Raw genomic sequence first — 19,077 nt, 5'->3', positions numbered from 1 at the left:
GAACAATTCACCCCATGGGAACGGTCAATGACACCATGGTGAGGAGATGTTGTCTATCGTCATGGTGATGGATTGCATTCCATTGGGAGTTTAGGGATGACAGTAGGTGATAATAGGATCATACAGGATCTGCTGCCTTCCCCAAGGTCAAAATCATGGATTAAGACAAGACAGGTCTGAATTATATTTTGCTTGTTTATCATTCAAACCTCTTCAAAAGCAAGAAATCAAGTTCTCTTCTTTTATTTATTGCCGCTTTTGAAGGAAACAAAATAAATAAATCTTCTTTTTAAGCTACTTTTAAGGTTATTGCCCAGTGTGCGAGTTTAAGCACCTACCCAGGATTTGCAATATTGCTGTATTTGACCAATTGTCGTTATAAATATGGACATGCTTTCATTGATGCATGTGTTAATATGTGACCATAATAAGCTTCTATTTTGTCTTGAACCAGTTATGAGATCATTTCCATTGACTGGCTGAGTTGCTAGTGAAGTCTAACCTTCTGTTGGAGAGGGTCAAGGTCTGTACAGCTTCAGTAATCCTTTCAGAGGAGAGCTGCGGTCCAGGGAGGCTGAAGGTAAGATGAGACGTTAATGGATCCTAAACTTCCTGCAGATGGATCACTGGCCTTATCAATAATGAAGCATTATTGATTTAATGTCTCTGAATGTGCCACCAAGGATACCCAAATCCACCAAACTCACCATTACATCATTGCATCTTACAGTGTTTTAGAGGATTGAATTTTGGGACTTTGTCATTTTAATGCATTTTGGTACAAAATATATCATTATAGTCTGACCTGTTTGACAGGTCTGAAAGATGGATGGATGGATGGATGGATGGATGGATGGATGGATGGATAGAACGACAGATAGAACAACAGATAGACAGAACGACCGATAAATAGATAGAACGACAGACAGAATGACAGAGACAGACAGAACGACAGATAGACAGATAGCTAGAACGACAGATAGAATGACCGATAGATAGAACGACAGACAGAATGACAGAGACAGACAGAACGACAGATAGATAGATAGATAGATAGATAGATAGATAGATAGAACGACAGATAGACAGAACGGCCGATAGATAGATAGAACGACAGAGACAGACAGAACGACAGATAGATAGATAGATAGAACGACAGATAGACTGAACGACAGATGAAAAGAAGAATTACAGATAGGCAGAACAACAGAACGGCAGGTAGAATGACAGATAGAACGACAGGTAGATAGACAGAACCACCGATAGAACGATAGGTAGATAGATAGATAGATAGATAGAATGACAGGTAGATAGATAGATAGATAGATAGATAGATAGATAGATAGATAGATAGATAGATAGATAGATAGAATGACAGGTAGGTAGATAGATAGAATGATCGATAGATAGATAGAATGATCGATAGATAGATAGAATGACAGATAGATAGACAGAACGACAGGTAGATAGAACCACAGATAGATAGATAGATAGATAGATAGATAGATAGATAGATAGATAGATAGATAGATAGATAGAATGACAGGTAGGTAGATAGATAGATAGATAGATAGATAGATAGATAGATAGATAGATAGATAGATAGATAGATAGATAGATAGATAGATAGATAGATAGAATGACAGGTAGATAGATAGATAGATAGAATGACAGGTAGATAGATAGATAGATAGAATGACAGGTAGATAGATAGATAGAATGACAGATAGATAGACAGAACAACAGGTAGATAGATAGATAGATAGATAGATAGATAGAATGACAGATAGATAGAATGACAGATAGATAGACAGAACGACAGGTAGATAGAACCACCGATAGATAGATAGATAGATAGATAGATAGATAGATAGATAGATAGATAGATAGATAGATAGACAGAACGACAGGTAGATAGAACCACCGATAGATAGATAGATAGATAGATAGATAGATAGATAGATAGATAGATAGATAGATAGATAGATAGAATGACAGGTAGATAGATAGATAGAATGACAGATAGATAGACAGAACGACAGGTAGATAGAACCACCGATAGAACGACAGATAGATAGATAGATAGATAGATAGATAGATAGATAGATAGAATGACAGGTAGGTAGGTAGATAGATAGATAGAATGACAGGTAGGTAGGTAGATAGATAGATAGAATGACAGGTAGGTAGGTAGATAGATAGATAGATAGATAGATAGATAGATAGATAGATAGATAGATAGATAGAACCACCGATAGATAGATAGATAGATAGATAGATAGATAGATAGATAGATAGATAGATAGATAGATAGAATGACAGGTAGATAGATAGATAGATAGATAGATAGACAGAACGACAGGTAGATAGAACCACCGATAGATAGATAGATAGATAGATAGATAGATAGATAGATAGATAGATAGATAGATAGATAGATAGATAGATAGATAGATAGATAGATAGAATGACAGATAGATAGAATGACAGATAGATAGACAGAACGACAGGTAGATAGAACCACCGATAGAACGACAGATAGATAGATAGATAGATAGATAGATAGAATGACAGGTAGGTAGGTAGATAGATAGATAGAATGACAGGTAGGTAGGTAGATAGATAGATAGATAGATAGATAGATAGATAGATAGATAGACAGAACGACAGGTAGATAGAACCACCGATAGATAGATAGATAGATAGATAGATAGATAGATAGATAGATAGATAGATAGATAGATAGATAGATAGATAGATAGAATGACAGGTAGGTAGATAGATAGATAGAATGATCGATAGATAGATAGAATGATCGATAGATAGATAGAATGATCGATAGATAGATAGAATGACAGATAGATAGATAGAATGACAGATAGATAGAACCACCGATAGATAGATAGATAGATAGATAGATAGATAGATAGATAGATAGATAGATAGATAGATAGATAGATAGATAGATAGATAGATAGATAGATAGATAGATAGGATGACAGATAGATAGACAGATAGATAGACAGAATGACAGGTAGATAGAACCACCGATAGAACGACAGGTAGGTAGATAGATAGATAGATAGATAGATAGATAGAATGACAGGTAGGTAGAAAGATAGATAGATAGATAGATAGATAGATAGATAGATAGATAGATAGATAGATAGATAGATAGATAGATAGATAGATAGATAGATAGATAGAATGATCGATAGATAGATAGAATGACAGATAGATAGACAGAACGACAGGTAGATAGAACCACCGATAGATAGATAGATAGATAGATAGATAGATAGATAGATAGATAGATAGATAGATAGATAGATAGATAGATAGATAGATAGAATGACAGGTAGGTAGATAGATAGATAGATAGAATGACAGGTAGGTAGATAGATAGATAGAATGATCGATAGATAGATAGAATGATCGATAGATAGATAGAATGACAGATAGATAGACAGAACGACAGGTAGATAGAACCACCGATAGATAGATAGATAGATAGATAGATAGATAGATAGATAGATAGATAGATAGAATGACAGGTAGGTAGATAGATAGATAGAATGACAGGTAGGTAGATAGATAGATAGAATGACAGGTAGGTAGATAGATAGATAGAATGACAGGTAGGTAGATAGAATGATCGATAGATAGATAGAATGATCGATAGATAGATAGAATGACAGATAGATAGATAGAATGACAGATAGATAGACAGAACGACAGGTAGATAGACAGAACCGATAGATAGATAGATAGAATGACAGGTAGATAGACAGAACGACCGATAGACAGAACGACAGGTAGATAGATAGATAGAATGACAGACAGAACGACAGAGACAGACAGATTTAGATAGAACGATAGATAGATGTAGATAGATAGAATGATCGATAGATAGAATGACAGATAGATAGACAGAACGACAGGTAGATAGACAGAACAACCGATAGATAGATAGATAGATAGATAGATAGATAGATAGATAGATAGATAGATAGATAGATAGATAGATAGATAGATAGATAGATAGATAGATAGATAGTATGACCGGTAGATAGACAGAATGACAGGTAGATAGAATGATAGATAGAGAGAGGTAGAGAGATAGAAAGGTAGATAGATAGAATGACCTATAGATAGACAGAACAACAGACAGATAGTTAAAATGACAGATATCTACAGATTGAATAGTTACATGCAAGTTTACCCCTACTTTTTTTTTTTTTTTTTTTAAGGTTTTTGTAATTTATCTTTACATATTTTTACGTTTACATGCTCCTTACAATTTTTCATAGAACTTAAGATTGTAAATGAAAAGTTTAGCTAAATGCCTTTTGCTCTTCAGGTAAGAAGACTTGAAGCTTTCAATTTCCCATCAGGTTATTTTGACAGTTTTGAAAGCTTTGGGTGTGTTGGCTCATGTGTCAGAAACACATGTCTGAATGGGTTTAGTGTGTTAAGTGAACTTCTGAGCCACTGCACATTTGAAGCAGAACTATTTTCTGTTCCATTCAGCAGAGATGGAGTTTTGTTTGGCAGGACCTGGCATGTTCCTTTAAGGCCTGAGCTGAACGCTCATCTTTTAGGGTAAGCATTGAAATTTATGCTGCAAGTCGTTTGGTACAGGTAATCATATGCCTCTAGGCGTTATGATATACTTCAGTTACATGTGATCATATGAACGGGACAGAACTAAACGTGTTGTGACAGTTGGGGTGTAGCTAGATTATTGCATAAACTCAGAGGTGTAATATGAATGTTGTTTGTACAGCTCTTCACCTTGAACACTGCAGGGAAAAAACATCAATCACTGAAAATGGCAGAATTATGGGAGTTATGGAGCAAGCTCTATTCTGCTTTAGAAAAAGCTAGCATGTATGCCAGTATGTTTTTGACATGACAGGCATGCATGTAACACATTAAATGTGTGTAAAGTTGGGCAACACATCCTCCTCTCTGGTCAGCCATTGCCTGTTTGCTGGGAAAAAAAGTTGCTGATCAAGAAACAGTGACTCACATGTTAGAAAGTTTGTGAAATTTGCAACATCCTTCTGGCTGTTTCAACAACGTTAAAGGCAAAATTCACAAATGAAAGTTCTGTTATACTCCCCTCATGTTGTTCCAAATCTGTATGCAGTTATTTTCCCCAAAGTTTCAAAGAAATTTGATGCAGCTTATAGTGACCAGGGCTGTCAAGCTTTAAGAAGTATCATAAAATTAGTCCATAAAAACTTTTTAGAGCTTGTGGTCATTATGAACTGCTGTTGGTTGCCGAGAGCTGAGTAGCGATTCGAGAGAACCGAAGTCTGCTGTAGTTCCACAAACACTTCATAAAGGTCCCTCTGACCTAGACTGGTATTGATCTTTGTCTATGGTTTCTAGCATGGCTGTTGAGACCGGACGTCTCCTGCTGTGATGTGTTTAACAACAGTCCCACTAGAGTGGCTCTGCAAAACTACAAAGTCAGAAGTCCTGACCTTTGCAGTTCAAACAGGAGCTAATGGGCATCCAACAAAGACTCTTTTGCCAATGGTTTATTCTTGTTTTACCAAACGATCATCGACATCAGACTATACTTTGCTGTTTGGTGATCATTCAACATCGGACCATGATTACAGCATCAAAGCAATGTGTCAGAGGTGAATATATGCAGGTTATAAAGTGTTTTAGGTTTCTTCTCATCATGCCATCACTTTGAGAAAACCAATGAAAAAATAAAAAATAAGAATATTTACAAACAGTACTACACTGCCCAGCCCCCAAAAAAGTCTTAGATTTAAAAAGGCAAATACTTAAGAGTATGACTGGATCATTATTGCAGTGATTATTATGTTTCTAGCATGTTATATGTTTATATATATGTTAACAGTTCTTCTAACCCTAATTGATGGAGTTTGTAGCTTTTCATTTACAGGATGACAATGTCAAGGTTCATCAAGCTCAAATTGTGAAAGAAGAGTCATTTCCACACATGAATTGGCACCGCTGAGTCTTGACTTTAAAGGGTTAGTTCACCCAAAAATGAAAATTCTGTCATTAATTACTCACCCTCATGTCGTTCCACACCCGTAAGACCTTCGTTAATCTTCGGAACACCAATTAAGATAGTTTTGATAGAATCCGATGGCTCAGTGAGGTCTCCAATGCCAGCAAGTTAATTTAGACTTTTAAACGGGCAGAAAGCTACTAAAGACATATTTAAAACGGTTAATGTGACTACAGTGGTTCAACCATTGTTATGAAGCGATGAGAATACTTTTTGCGTGGCAAAAAACAAAATAACGACTTTATTCCACAATATCTAGTGATGGGTGATTTCAAAATACTTCTTTATGAATCTTTTGTTTCGAATCAGTGATTCGGATCGCGTTTCAAATTGCCAAAGTCACGTGAATAATTGATTTCGAAACACTTGTGAGGTAAAGAAGCCTCGTTTACTGAAATCACGTGTCTTTGGCAGTTTGCAATCGTTTGATACATGCTCTGTATCAAATTCGAAACAAAAGATTCGTAAAGCTTTGAAGCTTCATGAAGCGTGTTTTGAAATCGCCCGTCGCTAGATATTGTTGAATAAAGTTGTTATTTTGTTTTTTGGAACGCAAAAGTATTCTCTTCGCTTCATAATATTAAGGTTGAACCACTGTAGTCACATGAACTGTTTTAAATATGCCTTTAGTATATTCTGGGCATTGAAAGTGTTAATTATCTTGCTGGCAATGGAGGCCTCACTGAGCCATCGGATTTCATCAAAAATATCTTAATTTGTGTTCTGAAGATGAACGAAGGTCTTACGGGTGTGGAAAGACATGAGGGTGAGTAATTAATGACAGAATTTTCATTTTTGGGTGAACTAACCCTTTAAATTCATTGAAAGTCTTTGGGATGTGCTGGAGTGCTTGACTCTTGCATTGTCAATACAAGATCTTGACCAAAAATTGATGCACCTCTTGGTGGAAATAACATCACAGCATTTATTTCCATCAAGAGGTGCATTAATTTTTGATCAAGATCTTGTTTGAAAATGATTCTTCATGCTCCCTACCAACCATTTGTCATCCTGGAATACGGCCATGATGTGTCTTCAAGAAATGAAAAGCTACATCAATTAGGGTTAGAAGAATTGTTGCGAAACATATGACATGCTAGAAACATAATATTTACTGCAATAATGATCCAAACATAGACTCTTAAGTACTTGTCTATTTAAATCCAAACAGCGACTTGTTTTTTTTGGCCGTGCAGTGTATGTAGAAATGTAATGCTGAAAATAATGTTGTATGAACCATTTAAGTTAAATAAGGTCTGAAAAGTCTACAGAGAGGTTTAAAAATTTGAGTCTGGAAAAGTATGGAGTTTTGAAATGGAAGATGTGTAGGAACCCTTAAAACGATCATTGTAATGACACTTGAAAGCAAGCCCTTTTGTCACACGTATTCAAAAGTGTCTGTGATGTGTTTCGTGAGATCTCATTGGCTGTGGTTCTCCACGAGGTAACGTATGCTTAGCAAACACCACTTCCTCCCGCTACTTCTGCATAATGTGCATTTCCCATGTCGACCAACAAATGTAAGTTTTGCATTTGTACAACTATATTTTTCACTTTAATCGAACTGTTTGTAATTTTCTCCTTTCCAGGCCGAGTAAAATGGGGCATTGCTATTTGTGTCGGCACTTGAACTGATTTAAATTTGAAAATGGGCTTTGAGACTCTTAGTAATGAATGCTGTTGACCTTTCATGCTTTGCTTTTGAAGATAAAGATGATGTTATAAGAATGAGAATGCAAGAATCATGTTATACTGAATGTGATTGATCCTTATTTTATATTGAATTATGGTTCATTTGTGTATTTTTAAAAAGCAAAGACCTTTGTTTTCAGCTTCCAGGTATGTTAAGCAGGAAGTCAAGCTAATGTATTTTTTAAAAATGAAATATATGTCATATTAGATATTGGCTAGTCCTACTTTGGCTTGGCTGCAGGCTGGTACTGTCACTATGGACAGCATATGCATGTGCAGGTCCACTGTGTTATAATGCAGCTATGGTTTCCTGGCAGCGAGACAGGAAGTGGGGGCTGGGTGCAGTCTGCACTAGTCCGATAACATGCACAAAAACACTGATTCTTGATGCCCTGGTTTGTACGTCCCACACACTCCAAACCTCAGGGAATTATTAATGTGGTTCTCTCCCAAACCAGCCTCCGATCTGGTGGCAAAACACAGGATTTCACAGGATTGTGAAGAATGGTGGTGTGGTGTACAGGTCTCTCAGTCCTCTGAGAGGAAGTGTCTTGTTTGTGTCAGGTAGCAACAGCATTCATTCATCTCCAAGAGGGTCAAAGACCTTTTTTCTGTAAAAACACGATCGCTGGTTAGAAAAATTAGACTGTTGTTTATTGAAAATAAAGTAGAAATGTTATCTCACTCTGTGCCTGTGTTGATTTTAATCAGCGCCAAATGATTCTGTAATATTGTTTCACATGCAGCATATTTTCCACAAATGCTTCTAACCTGTACCACTTATCTACAAAAATATTTTAAAAAATAGTTTGTTTTTATGGTGTTTGAGTATGTTAAAATGGCCCAGGTTAAAAGCGCTCACAATGCTATTTTTTTTCTAGGTGTTGATAGATGGTTGCTAAAGTGTTCCGAGTATGTTAGTGTGTTATGTGCTTTCTATGGTGTTCTGGGTGGTTGTACACTGGTTGCATAATGATCTAACAATTCTAGGTGGTTGTCAGGGTGTTGATATGTGGTTGCTAAGGTGTTCTGGGTGGTTGTACACTGGTTGCATAATGATCCCACAATTCTAGGTTTTCTAGGTGGTTGTCAGGGTGTTGATAGGCGGTTGCTAAGGTGTTTTGGGTGGTTGTACGCTGGTTGCATAATGATCCCACAATTCTAGGTGGTTTTCTAGGTGGTTGTCAGGGTGATAATAGGTGGCTAAGGTGTTCTCGGTGGTTGTACGCTGGTTGCATAATGATCCCACAATTCTAGGTGGTTGTCAGGGTGTTGATATGTGGTTGCTAAGGTGTTCTGGGTGGTTGTACACTGGTTGCATAATGATCCCACAATTCTAGGTGGTTGTCAGGGTGTTGATATGTGGTTGCTAAGGTGTTCTGGGTGGTTGTACACTGGTTGCATAATGATCCCACAATTCTAGGTGGTTTTCTAGGTGGTTGTCAGGGTGTTAATAGGTGGTTGCTAAGGTGTTCTCGGTGGTTGTACGCTGGTTGCATAATGATCCCACAATTCTAGGTGGTTGTCAGGGTGTTGATATGTGGTTGCTAAGGTGTTCTGGGTGGTTGTACACTTGTTGCATAATGATCCCACAATTCTAGGTGGTTGTCAGGGTGTTGATATGTGGTTGCTAAGGTGTTCTGGGTGGTTGTACACTTGTTGCATAATGATCCCACAATTCTAGGTGGTTGTCAGGGTGTTGATATGTGGTTGCTAAGGTGTTTTGGGTGGTTGTACGCTGGTTGCATAATGATCCCACAATTCTAGGTGGTTTTCTAGGTGGTTGTCAGGGTGTTAATAGGTGGTTGCTAAGGTGTTCTCGGTGGTTGTACGCTGGTTGCATAATGATCCCACAATTCTAGGTGGTTGTCAGGGTGTTGATATGTGGTTGCTAAGGTGTTCTGGGTGGTTGTACACTTGTTGCATAATGATCCCACAATTCTAGGTTTTTCTAGGTGGTTGTCAGGGTGTTGCTAGGTGGTTGTCAGGGTGTTGATACTAGGTGGTTGCTAAAGTGTTCTATGGTGTTTTGAGTATGTTAGTATGTTGTTAGTGCTTGCTAATGTGTTGGTTGGTTGCCAGGTGGTTACTTACTGGTCCAAGTTAAAAGAGTCCACATTGCTAGGGTCTTATAGGTGGTTATTATGGCATTAATTTGTGGTTGCTTCAATGTCATTGCTAAGGGGTTCTGGGTAGTTGCTAGAGCATTGCTAAGTGGTTGCTAGTGTGTTCTGGGTTGTTGCATACTGGTTGCATAAAGATCTCACAATGTTAGGTTTTTTTTAAGTGGTTGTTGACATGTGGTTGCTAGGTGGTCGCTTACTGTCCCAGTTCAAAAGAGTCCACCCTCAAATGTTGATGACATTTTGGTCTCTAGAATGCTCAGGTTGTGCCTTCAAGTATTTTTTTTCCCCTCCCATTTTATTATCCACCAGGAAAAAATCACAAGTTAGGTCACTTGGGTAAGTTATAGCACATCTCTTCTCAATAAGTTCAACAAGCTGAGCTGTCATTCATGGCTGGAACAAGTTATGTGCTGAAGTTTAATGAGCAATTGTAAAAGTGATGCTTGCCTTAGCAGAGATCTGTTCACTGCATTTTGGCACTATAACAGACCACAGCTGTTCACAGTGGAGTGTGAGCACTCTTTGTGTTATGAAGTGTAGCCGCTCTGTGTGTGTGTGGAGTGAGTGGGCCAGAACTGTGGCTCAGAGCTTCTGTTGTTGTGGAGACAGGCCTCAGTGTCATCCAGTACCACGACTCTGTATAGTCTGCAGGAATGTCTGCTCGGTGTCTTTGTTCACTTCCTCAGTACGTTTTCCTTATACACAGGTGGCCGTCTAGCAAGACTCAACATGTAGCAAAAGAAGTGCAGTCTTCACATTAATAAACACTGTCATGACAAAAGAAGGATTTTGAGGAATACTGGTTGTTGTTTTCCATACAAATGCAATGAATGAGGGCTGAAGCTTTTCAAGCTTCAAAAAGATGTCTTTCATGAGTTGAGTTGGATTTTTTTCAATGAATCGGTTTATTCAGTTCACAAAGACAGTCTGAAAGATTTGTTCATAAATCAGACTCACTATCTTCTTTCAGCCAAACACAATCAGAGTTATATTAAAATATATCCTTGGTCTTCCAAGTTTTATAATGGTAGTGAAGGGGCGTGAGATTTTGAAGCCCAAAAAAGTGCATCCATCCATCATAAAAATAATCCGTATAGCTCCAGGGGGTTAATAAAGGCCTTCTAAGAACCGATGGGTTTTTGTAAGAAAAATATCCATATTTAAAACTTTATTAACTATAATAACTAGCTTCCGGCAGATGGGCGGATGCATCAATTTATGTCAAAAGAGTAAACCCTGACGTGACGCAGTATGTAGGAGTAGCATAAGCTTAGATGCCTGGGCAACAAACTCAACAAACTCTTATATCAAAAAATTTCATGACCGTTTTTTTGTTTTGCTCTATCCTCTGTGCTTCCGTGTTCATCAATGCATCATGTGTCAATGTATACGGCCGTCTGCCGGAAGCTAGACATTATAGCTTATAAAGTATGGATACTTTTCTTACAAAAACCCATCGCTTCATTTCAGAAGGTCTTTATTAACCCTGGAGTCGTATTTATTATTTTTATGATGGATGGATGCACTTTTTTGGGCTTCAAAATATCACACCCCCTTCACTACATTACAAAGCTTGGAGCCAGGATATTTTTTAATATAACTCCGATTGTGTTTGTTTGAAAGAAGATAGTCATATACACCTACTGTAGGATGGCCTGAGGGTGAGTGAATCATGGGATCATTTTCATTTTTGGGTGAGCTATCCTTTTAAAAGCTTCATTATAATTGTGACCAGTACAATTCTTCAGAATTTTGTGTTCCACAAAATAAAGAAAGTCATAAGGATGGGTAAAAAAAAAAACTAAATAAATTATCATTTTGGGGTGAACTATTCCTTTAAGAAACATCACATGAATTTTAAACGAAGTGCAGGTCAGGTCAGCTCTTTACTGTGCTGACAGAACTGCTTTGTCAAATTAGTGACATGGAAGTGTATGCATAATAAATCTGATGAATAGGACCTGAGAACAGGACATTATGCAACTATTGTGGTAGTACATTTGGACAAAGCTTTCTGAAATTAATTTGAGCTTTATACTTTTATCTCTTTTTATATTATTTATCTATTATCACAGACTTATAAATAAAAACATATAAAACAATGATATGTACCTTAAAAAGGGGGGGCTATCATTTGGTAGTGTTGTATTTTGCTATAATTTGTTAGCTTTGTTTTTGAAACCTGTTAGAATTGTTAGTCTTGTCAGAATAGGGTAATTGCAGTTGAATGCAGGTTCTTAATTGTGAGATCATGGGCAATTAAACCAGCATAATACAGTTATTATACAGTCTTGTTTCCATGTTTCTTGTTTTTATCTGTTGATACTAGACCCAATGGCTGTTTGTTTTCCCTGTCTGTAGTGTGTAGTTTGATTATGTTGTGAAGAAATGTTATGCGTAGAAAACACATATATTGTACTTTCTCTCAGATATTATAGTTATTGCATGTCATTGTGTTGAGGTCCCGTGCCGTAAATATACATTGCAATTGTTTCTGCAGAAGTCATCATGATAATTGTAGATGTTATGCCATGTGTTATGCAATTCGGATGTTGTGAAAAATCAGTGCAGCAATCCTTATGTTTTGTATGTTGTGCAAGAGACAAAAGCAACATGAACTCTCCTATTATGAGAGTCTTGTAAACTGAAGTTCTGGGTGTAATGAGACAGCAGGGTAAATACACGCGAAGGCTGGAAAGGAATGTTAAGAAAGGAATGCCCCATTTGGGCAGCTTGGTCAATTACCCTAGACTGTCAAACAGGTGTGGAGTAGAAACAGCCTCAAACACCCTTAAATATAAATAGATCTGCTGTTTCCCTGTGAAAGAATGTGCCATCTGAATGAGGGTGAGTGTATTTGTTCATTTAAACCACAATTCATTTTATCCACTCAAGACCTGCGTATCAAAACACCAGTATACAGGTAGCACTTTAGGCACTTTAATACAATAAGAAAATACATACTTAACATATCTGTTTTAATTAAGAGTATTAATGTATGAAAATGGACTTTTGAAATCATATTTACATTGTATTTGCTTACATTTATATCATCCCTATTCATACTAAGTGAGAGTGGCTTGTTGTCTCTCTATTTACTCCAGTATATTTAGTCAGTTTAACACAGGCACATACCTAAAGTCTGAAAAAGCTGCTTTTTAAAGCCTTTTGTAGAATTTTAAGTACAATGTAAACAGTTAAACAAATATGAAACAATTCTGGAAACAGCAAAAAATGCATAAGAGGCATACAAAAATATCAGACCGTTCTGGCCAAAAAATAGTAAATTAATAAATTAAATTATAATATAACATTTTAAAACACATTGGAGAGGGGAGAGGGATAGTTTTTTGGGTAACACTTTATTTTTAGCACTTTATTTTACAGTGCTGTTTCGCATGTACATACTATATACTTATTATAGTAATTACAATAACTGTAATAACAAGGTACTAGTCTTGAACCTACCCCTAAACCTAATCTTAACCCATGTAGTTATCTTATATTATTCAGTATTTTCATGGTAAGTACACTGTAAGTACATTGAAAGTGCAAGTACTGTAAAATAAAGTGCAACCCTTTTACAGTGTCCTTGTTACATGTTACATACTGTAGTAATAACTATAAATTATGCAACTAAACCTAACCATGCCCATAGTAAATGTAGTTAATTATTATTACTCATTACTTAAATGTATAATTACACAGTAACAGACAACAAAATAAATTGTAACCATTTTTTGTAATAAAAATAGTATTGTGAGAAAAATATTGTAAGAAGCACAGCCTCAAATAATTTCAGATTATTTTTCTTTTGCATTTATTTATTCATTTCAAAATAATGCTTTCATTTTCAGCTGAGTTTGTTTTTCCCTGAATGGCCATTCAGTGTAAAATAAAAGAAAAACATTTCATATTTTATTTTTGAGTGAGTCGTGACGTGTTGCAAAATTGCAATTAATTAATTTTCAGAGACGTTCATAAAGGGTTAAAGGATTAGTTCACTTTCAAATTAAAATTTCCTGATAATTTACTCACCCCCATGTCATCCAAGATGTTCATGTCTTTCTTTCTTCAGTTGAAAAGAAATTAAGGTTTTTGATGAAAACATTCCAGGATTTTTCTCCATAGTGGACTTCAATGGTCTCCAAATGGTTGAAGGTCAAAATTACAGTTTCATTGCAGCTTCAAAGCGTTCTACACGATCCCAGACGAGAAATAAGGGTCTTATCTAGAGAAACCATCACTCATTTTCTAAAAAAAAAATATAAAAAAATTATATAAGTTTTAACAATAAATGCTCATCTTGAACTAACTCTCTTCTTCTTCTCTATTTGAATTCCGGTAGTGTAGACACTGCTAAGTGTATTACTGCCCTCCACAGGTCAAAGTTTGAACTAATTATACAATATACTAGTGCAAGTATATAACAATTAGTTCAAACTTTGACCTGTGGAGGGCAGTAATACACTTAGCAGTGTCTACACTACCGGAATTCAAACAGAGAAGAAAAAGAGAGCTAGTTCAAGATGAGCATTTATTGTTAAAACGTATACAATTTGTATTAAAAAAAAAAATAGAAAATGAGCGATGGTTTCTCTAGATAAGACCCTTATTTCTCGTCTGGGATCGCTGTAAACTGTAATTGTGACCTTCAACCATTTGGGCTCCATTGAAGTCCACTATATGGAGAAAACATTCCAGGATTTTTCATCAAAAACCTTCATTTTCAGCTGAAGAAAGAAAGACATGAACATCTTGGATGACGCGAGGGTGAGTAAATTACCAGGAAATTTTAATTTGAAAGTGAACTAATCCTTTAAGACCGTTTCCACCTTTGTGACAACTAGCCCCGGTCTCTTTATACACTTCCAGTAATAGTGTGGTGGCTCTGTATTCGGTGGGAGGAGTCAGTGTCGCTCGAGCTGTGATTGCGTTTCTCCGCGTTTCTCTGGAGGGAGCTGCAGGCAGTGAGATCACATCCTCGCGATGCAGCTGCCAGCGAGTCATAGAGCGAACACTAGTTCATAACTGAACTCCGGCTCAAATCTGCGACATACGCAAACCCTTTCACGACTATATTGTAGCGACATATTAACGCTTTGATTTTAGATTATATACGCAGGTTCTTCCAGTCATTCGGGACTATGGAATGCGGTTTCACTTAAATACCTCCCCCTCCTGTTCTTGGTGGGCTCGCGCATTTCGTCTCGGCTCGTTGTGTTGGATCTATCGGTGTGAAACCGAACGCAATGTGGGCCAGAAACGATTTTGAGGACGGATTCGACGCTTATAAGATAGGTAAGAGCCTACCGCGTGTGTAATGACACACTGTAATCCAGATATATGTTCATAGGAACAGCCATGTTTGATCTCAGACTGGCGCGTGTAACGGCTCGTGTATTGTTGTTCCGCGCGCTCTTGCTGTGATGTATTAGAAATGTGATGTTCCGTTATGAGCGTTCAGATGTTATTGTACTGTGATGGTTTGACACCATCACTCGTGTCACCTTCAGCCTGCCTTTGTTTGAGTCAAGGGACAGATATGGACACAAGGGTCCCTCTCTTTAATATATGCAGTGCCTTGGCACACGTCATAATTTTTCAGCTTGTGTGTGTGTGTGTGTGTGTGTGTGTGTGTGTGTGTGAGATTTTTTTTAATAGATATATATCAATATATAATAAAATAATTTATTTTTTTGCTATTCTAAAGCAAAATATTGAATTATTATATAGAATATTTACTGTTTTAAGCTTGTAGCTACTATTAATGTTAGAAATATATATATAATAAAATAGATTATTGCATTAATTTAAGTTTTTCCTCTCAAATATTGAAATATAAATTGCATACATGTGTCTTTCTTATACAAATTGCACAGTGGTGACAGTCAAATCCAAACAAATACTCATTCAGTGGTATTTAGTAGCTTGCGCTTTTACACTTTGTGTGTTGAAAGTTGTCTAAATATTGAACAGTGATGCAACAGATTCTAACTAGTCTCTCTGCCAGTGTGCTTAATAATTCATATCACGTTGCATAACTGTTGGTGGTCTTGAAGAACGGCTGGTGCCCCGTCAACAAGCAGCCCTATGTTTACCAGGATATTTACACATCTGATACTGTCACGATGGCTAATGTGGATCACTTTCATATGAACTGGTATGAACTTGAGGTTTTTCCACCCAGGAATTATGGAGACCTAATTTTGGTTCTGGTGATTTCAGCTGGGTCTTGGCCTCCTGCTGGTCTCCCTATAAAGCATCTGATGCATTTTTTTTTTTGTCTTAGCTGCTTGATTTATTGCTATTTCAGAAGAAATTGCTCCAAGTTTGTGACTTTTCTAAGATATATTGCACAATAAAAATGCATGTGTCAGTAGTTGTAGATTTTGCTGATTGTACCTGTATGGAAAAGGGTGATGTTTTTCTTTACAGTTTTAATAATGTAATGATCTACTCAGAAATATTTTTGTAGTAATTTTTCTTCAAAGCTTTGTACTATGAATCAGTCATTTTTTGTTCACCTCTTTGGAAGCAGATCAACATATTCAGAGATGTTGGCAAAAGAGATTTCATATTTCACTTTTTTCCTGGCAGGCATTACGGAGGACAGCCTAAATGGTGGTGTCTAAACGGATTACACCTCAGAATAGATTAGGCCAGCAGATATTGGGGACAAGCCCTCTAGCGCAAGACTGACCATTTGGTTCACTGAACTTCACCTTGTTTTAGTGGTTTAGTAGTTTTGGCCTAATAACAGTTTACCTTTCAAAAGTTTGGGGGTAAGTTTATGCACACCAAGGTTGAATTTATTTGATCAAAAAACAGTAAAAACTCTAATATTATGAAATATTATTAAAATTTAAAATGTCTGTTTTCTATTTGAAAACTTTTTTGTAATTTATGTAATTTATTCCTGTGATGGCAAAGCATCGTTACTCCAGTCTTCAGTGTCACATGATCCTTCAGAAATCATTCTAATTGGCCAATTTGCAAGAAACATTTCTTATTATTATCAATTTTGAAAACCGATGTGCTACTTAATACTTTTGTGGAAACTGTGATCCAATTATTTTTTTTTATTTTATTTTTTTTAATGATTCTTTGTAGAAAGTTCAAAAGATTTTAATCAATTTATTGTGCCCTTGCTGAATAAAAGTATTAATATATGAAAAACAAACAAACTTACGGACAACAAACTTTTGAGTAATAGTGTACATATATGTATATAAAATAAAATACTCACATGTATGCATCTATGGGTCTGTTTCCACCTGGTATTAGGATGCGTTTTGGTTGATCGGATCTAGGGCTGCACGATTAATCGTATGCGATTGTCACGCGCATTTCGTCAGTAAAGCTGGTTCCCTGATTGCCGCTAAATCGCCATCACCTGCTTTCAAATGGAGCGGCATTTAATAGACAGAGCCGTAGTTCACTGACAAGCCACGCAATATCGCGTTCATTATCGAAGGCGATTCATCTGCGATATGAACGCGATATTGCGTGGCTTGTCAGTGATCTGTCTATTAAATGCCGCTCCATTTGAAAGCAGGTGATGGCGATTTAGCGGCAATCAGGGAACCAGCTTTACTGACGAAATGCGTGTGACAATCGCATGCGATTAATCGTGCAGCCCTAATCGGATCACAAGTGGACGACGCTAAATACAGGTTTAAACGGGGTGTAAAAGGTTTTGAGCTCGTCCACTTTCGACCAATTCCAGAGGAAGTTGAAAACTCTTTCGACCAGATTGCTTTCTTAGTGTAGACGCTCATGTGGTTGAATGTGTTCGAACAGCCACAAAGACCACCTATTCTCCGCCTACTGATCTAATGCGTAAACATTATGGGACGGGATTTAAACTTTGTTGGTTGAAGACCCAAGTTTGGTTTGACGCAGTGTTGCCAAGTCTGCGGGTTTTCCCGCGAAATTGTGCTACTTTAACACTGTTGCCGTGGGTTGAAGCAACCCCAAATAACATGATATTTAGCCCCTGGAATGCAAATTTTACTCCCGTAACATGCTTTTCCCCCGGGGAACCCCCCAAATGCAATTGAGCTAGTTTTGAGTAGCAAATGAGTGGGTTTTGTTGTGAAAACAAAATATGGCAACCCTGGTTTGACGACAAAAAATGTACCAAGCACAATGTTCTCTCACCATTCCTGATTTCTAACACTCGCTCATAGCGTTCAGCGTGCTCTTGTGGATATCAGAGCAGAAACAAAAGCTGCAGCTCTCTGTATATTTTTCCGTCGTCTCCGAGCACATTAATATGTAAATTGTGCAAGCTTATTTTGTCCATTAGATCGAAAGATCTGAAGAAACCCATACATTTACATGGCCATAAACCCTTCCCTCAAAGAAATCAGGACAGAAGTGGTTGAAAGTGGACAAAAGATATTGTGTTTCCTTCGTCTACTTGTTATCCGATCGACCAAAACGCATCATAATACAAGGTGTGAACAGGGCCTATATAATAAGACAATACTAATAATATTGCTAATAGAATTACCAATAATATTATGACAACAAAACTGTTCTTTTTCATATTAGTCATATAGGTTTTCATGATGTTTGGTTGATTTAGCGGTTCTTTTTGATACATTTTTGAGTAGAATAGAACTGATTCTATCTGGTTCTTGATTCCTAACCCTATACATGTTCACATTGAGCTCATTTTCATTGAAGTAATTGTGTTTGTAATAGCTATCTGAGATTTGCAGTATCTGTTTTCACTTCCTTGTCGTTATTGAGACTTAACTAAAAGCCTTTCATTATGAATAGACAAAGTATAGTTTAAATGGTGGTACAGTGTGAAATCATGTGTTTGTTGGACATGACATCCCTCTGTTTGTCTCCTCCTCTTCCATGGTAACCCCGTTCTGTTTGTTTCCTAGGTTCGAGCACGTCCTCTCCTGGATGGGTCCCAGGCTGCGACTCCGCATGGCAAGCTTCCTCTTCCGCCGCTGGCATTAGCAGCCGCGGGCGACGTCACAGCGCTGCCTCGGACAGTGGCGATACCGGCATTGGAACCTCGTGTTCTGACAGCGTAGAAGGTACGAAATATATATGATGCAGCTTACTTTCGAACAAACCATGGGTGGCTTGTTTGACTAGCCTAAATCTGTTTTGTGAGGTGTGAAACGTATTATTGATTGGCTGTTTGTAATTCATGGCTGGTTTTCGCAGTCA

General features: G+C 37.1%; 1 protein-coding gene across 1 annotated transcript in view; it reads left to right on the top strand.

Annotated features, from left to right (window-relative positions):
• The first annotated feature begins 14,776 nt into the window (after positions 1 to 14,776).
• The window catches only part of cep85l (centrosomal protein 85, like), a 69,604-nt gene continuing 65,303 nt past the window's right edge, over positions 14,777 to 19,077 (top strand). The window contains 4 exon segments of the mRNA XM_048207564.1: positions 14,777 to 15,059; positions 15,062 to 15,109; positions 15,112 to 15,180; positions 18,783 to 18,941. Of these exon segments, the coding sequence (XP_048063521.1) occupies positions 15,032 to 15,059; positions 15,062 to 15,109; positions 15,112 to 15,180; positions 18,783 to 18,941 (304 nt within the window). The 5' untranslated portion in view covers positions 14,777 to 15,031.

This window comes from Megalobrama amblycephala, linkage group LG11, assembly GCF_018812025.1.
Source record: "Megalobrama amblycephala isolate DHTTF-2021 linkage group LG11, ASM1881202v1, whole genome shotgun sequence".
Classification (NCBI taxonomy): Eukaryota; Metazoa; Chordata; class Actinopteri; order Cypriniformes; family Xenocyprididae; genus Megalobrama; species Megalobrama amblycephala.
Note: the sequence above shows the minus strand (reverse complement) of the source record. Positions and strands in the feature narration are given on the sequence as shown.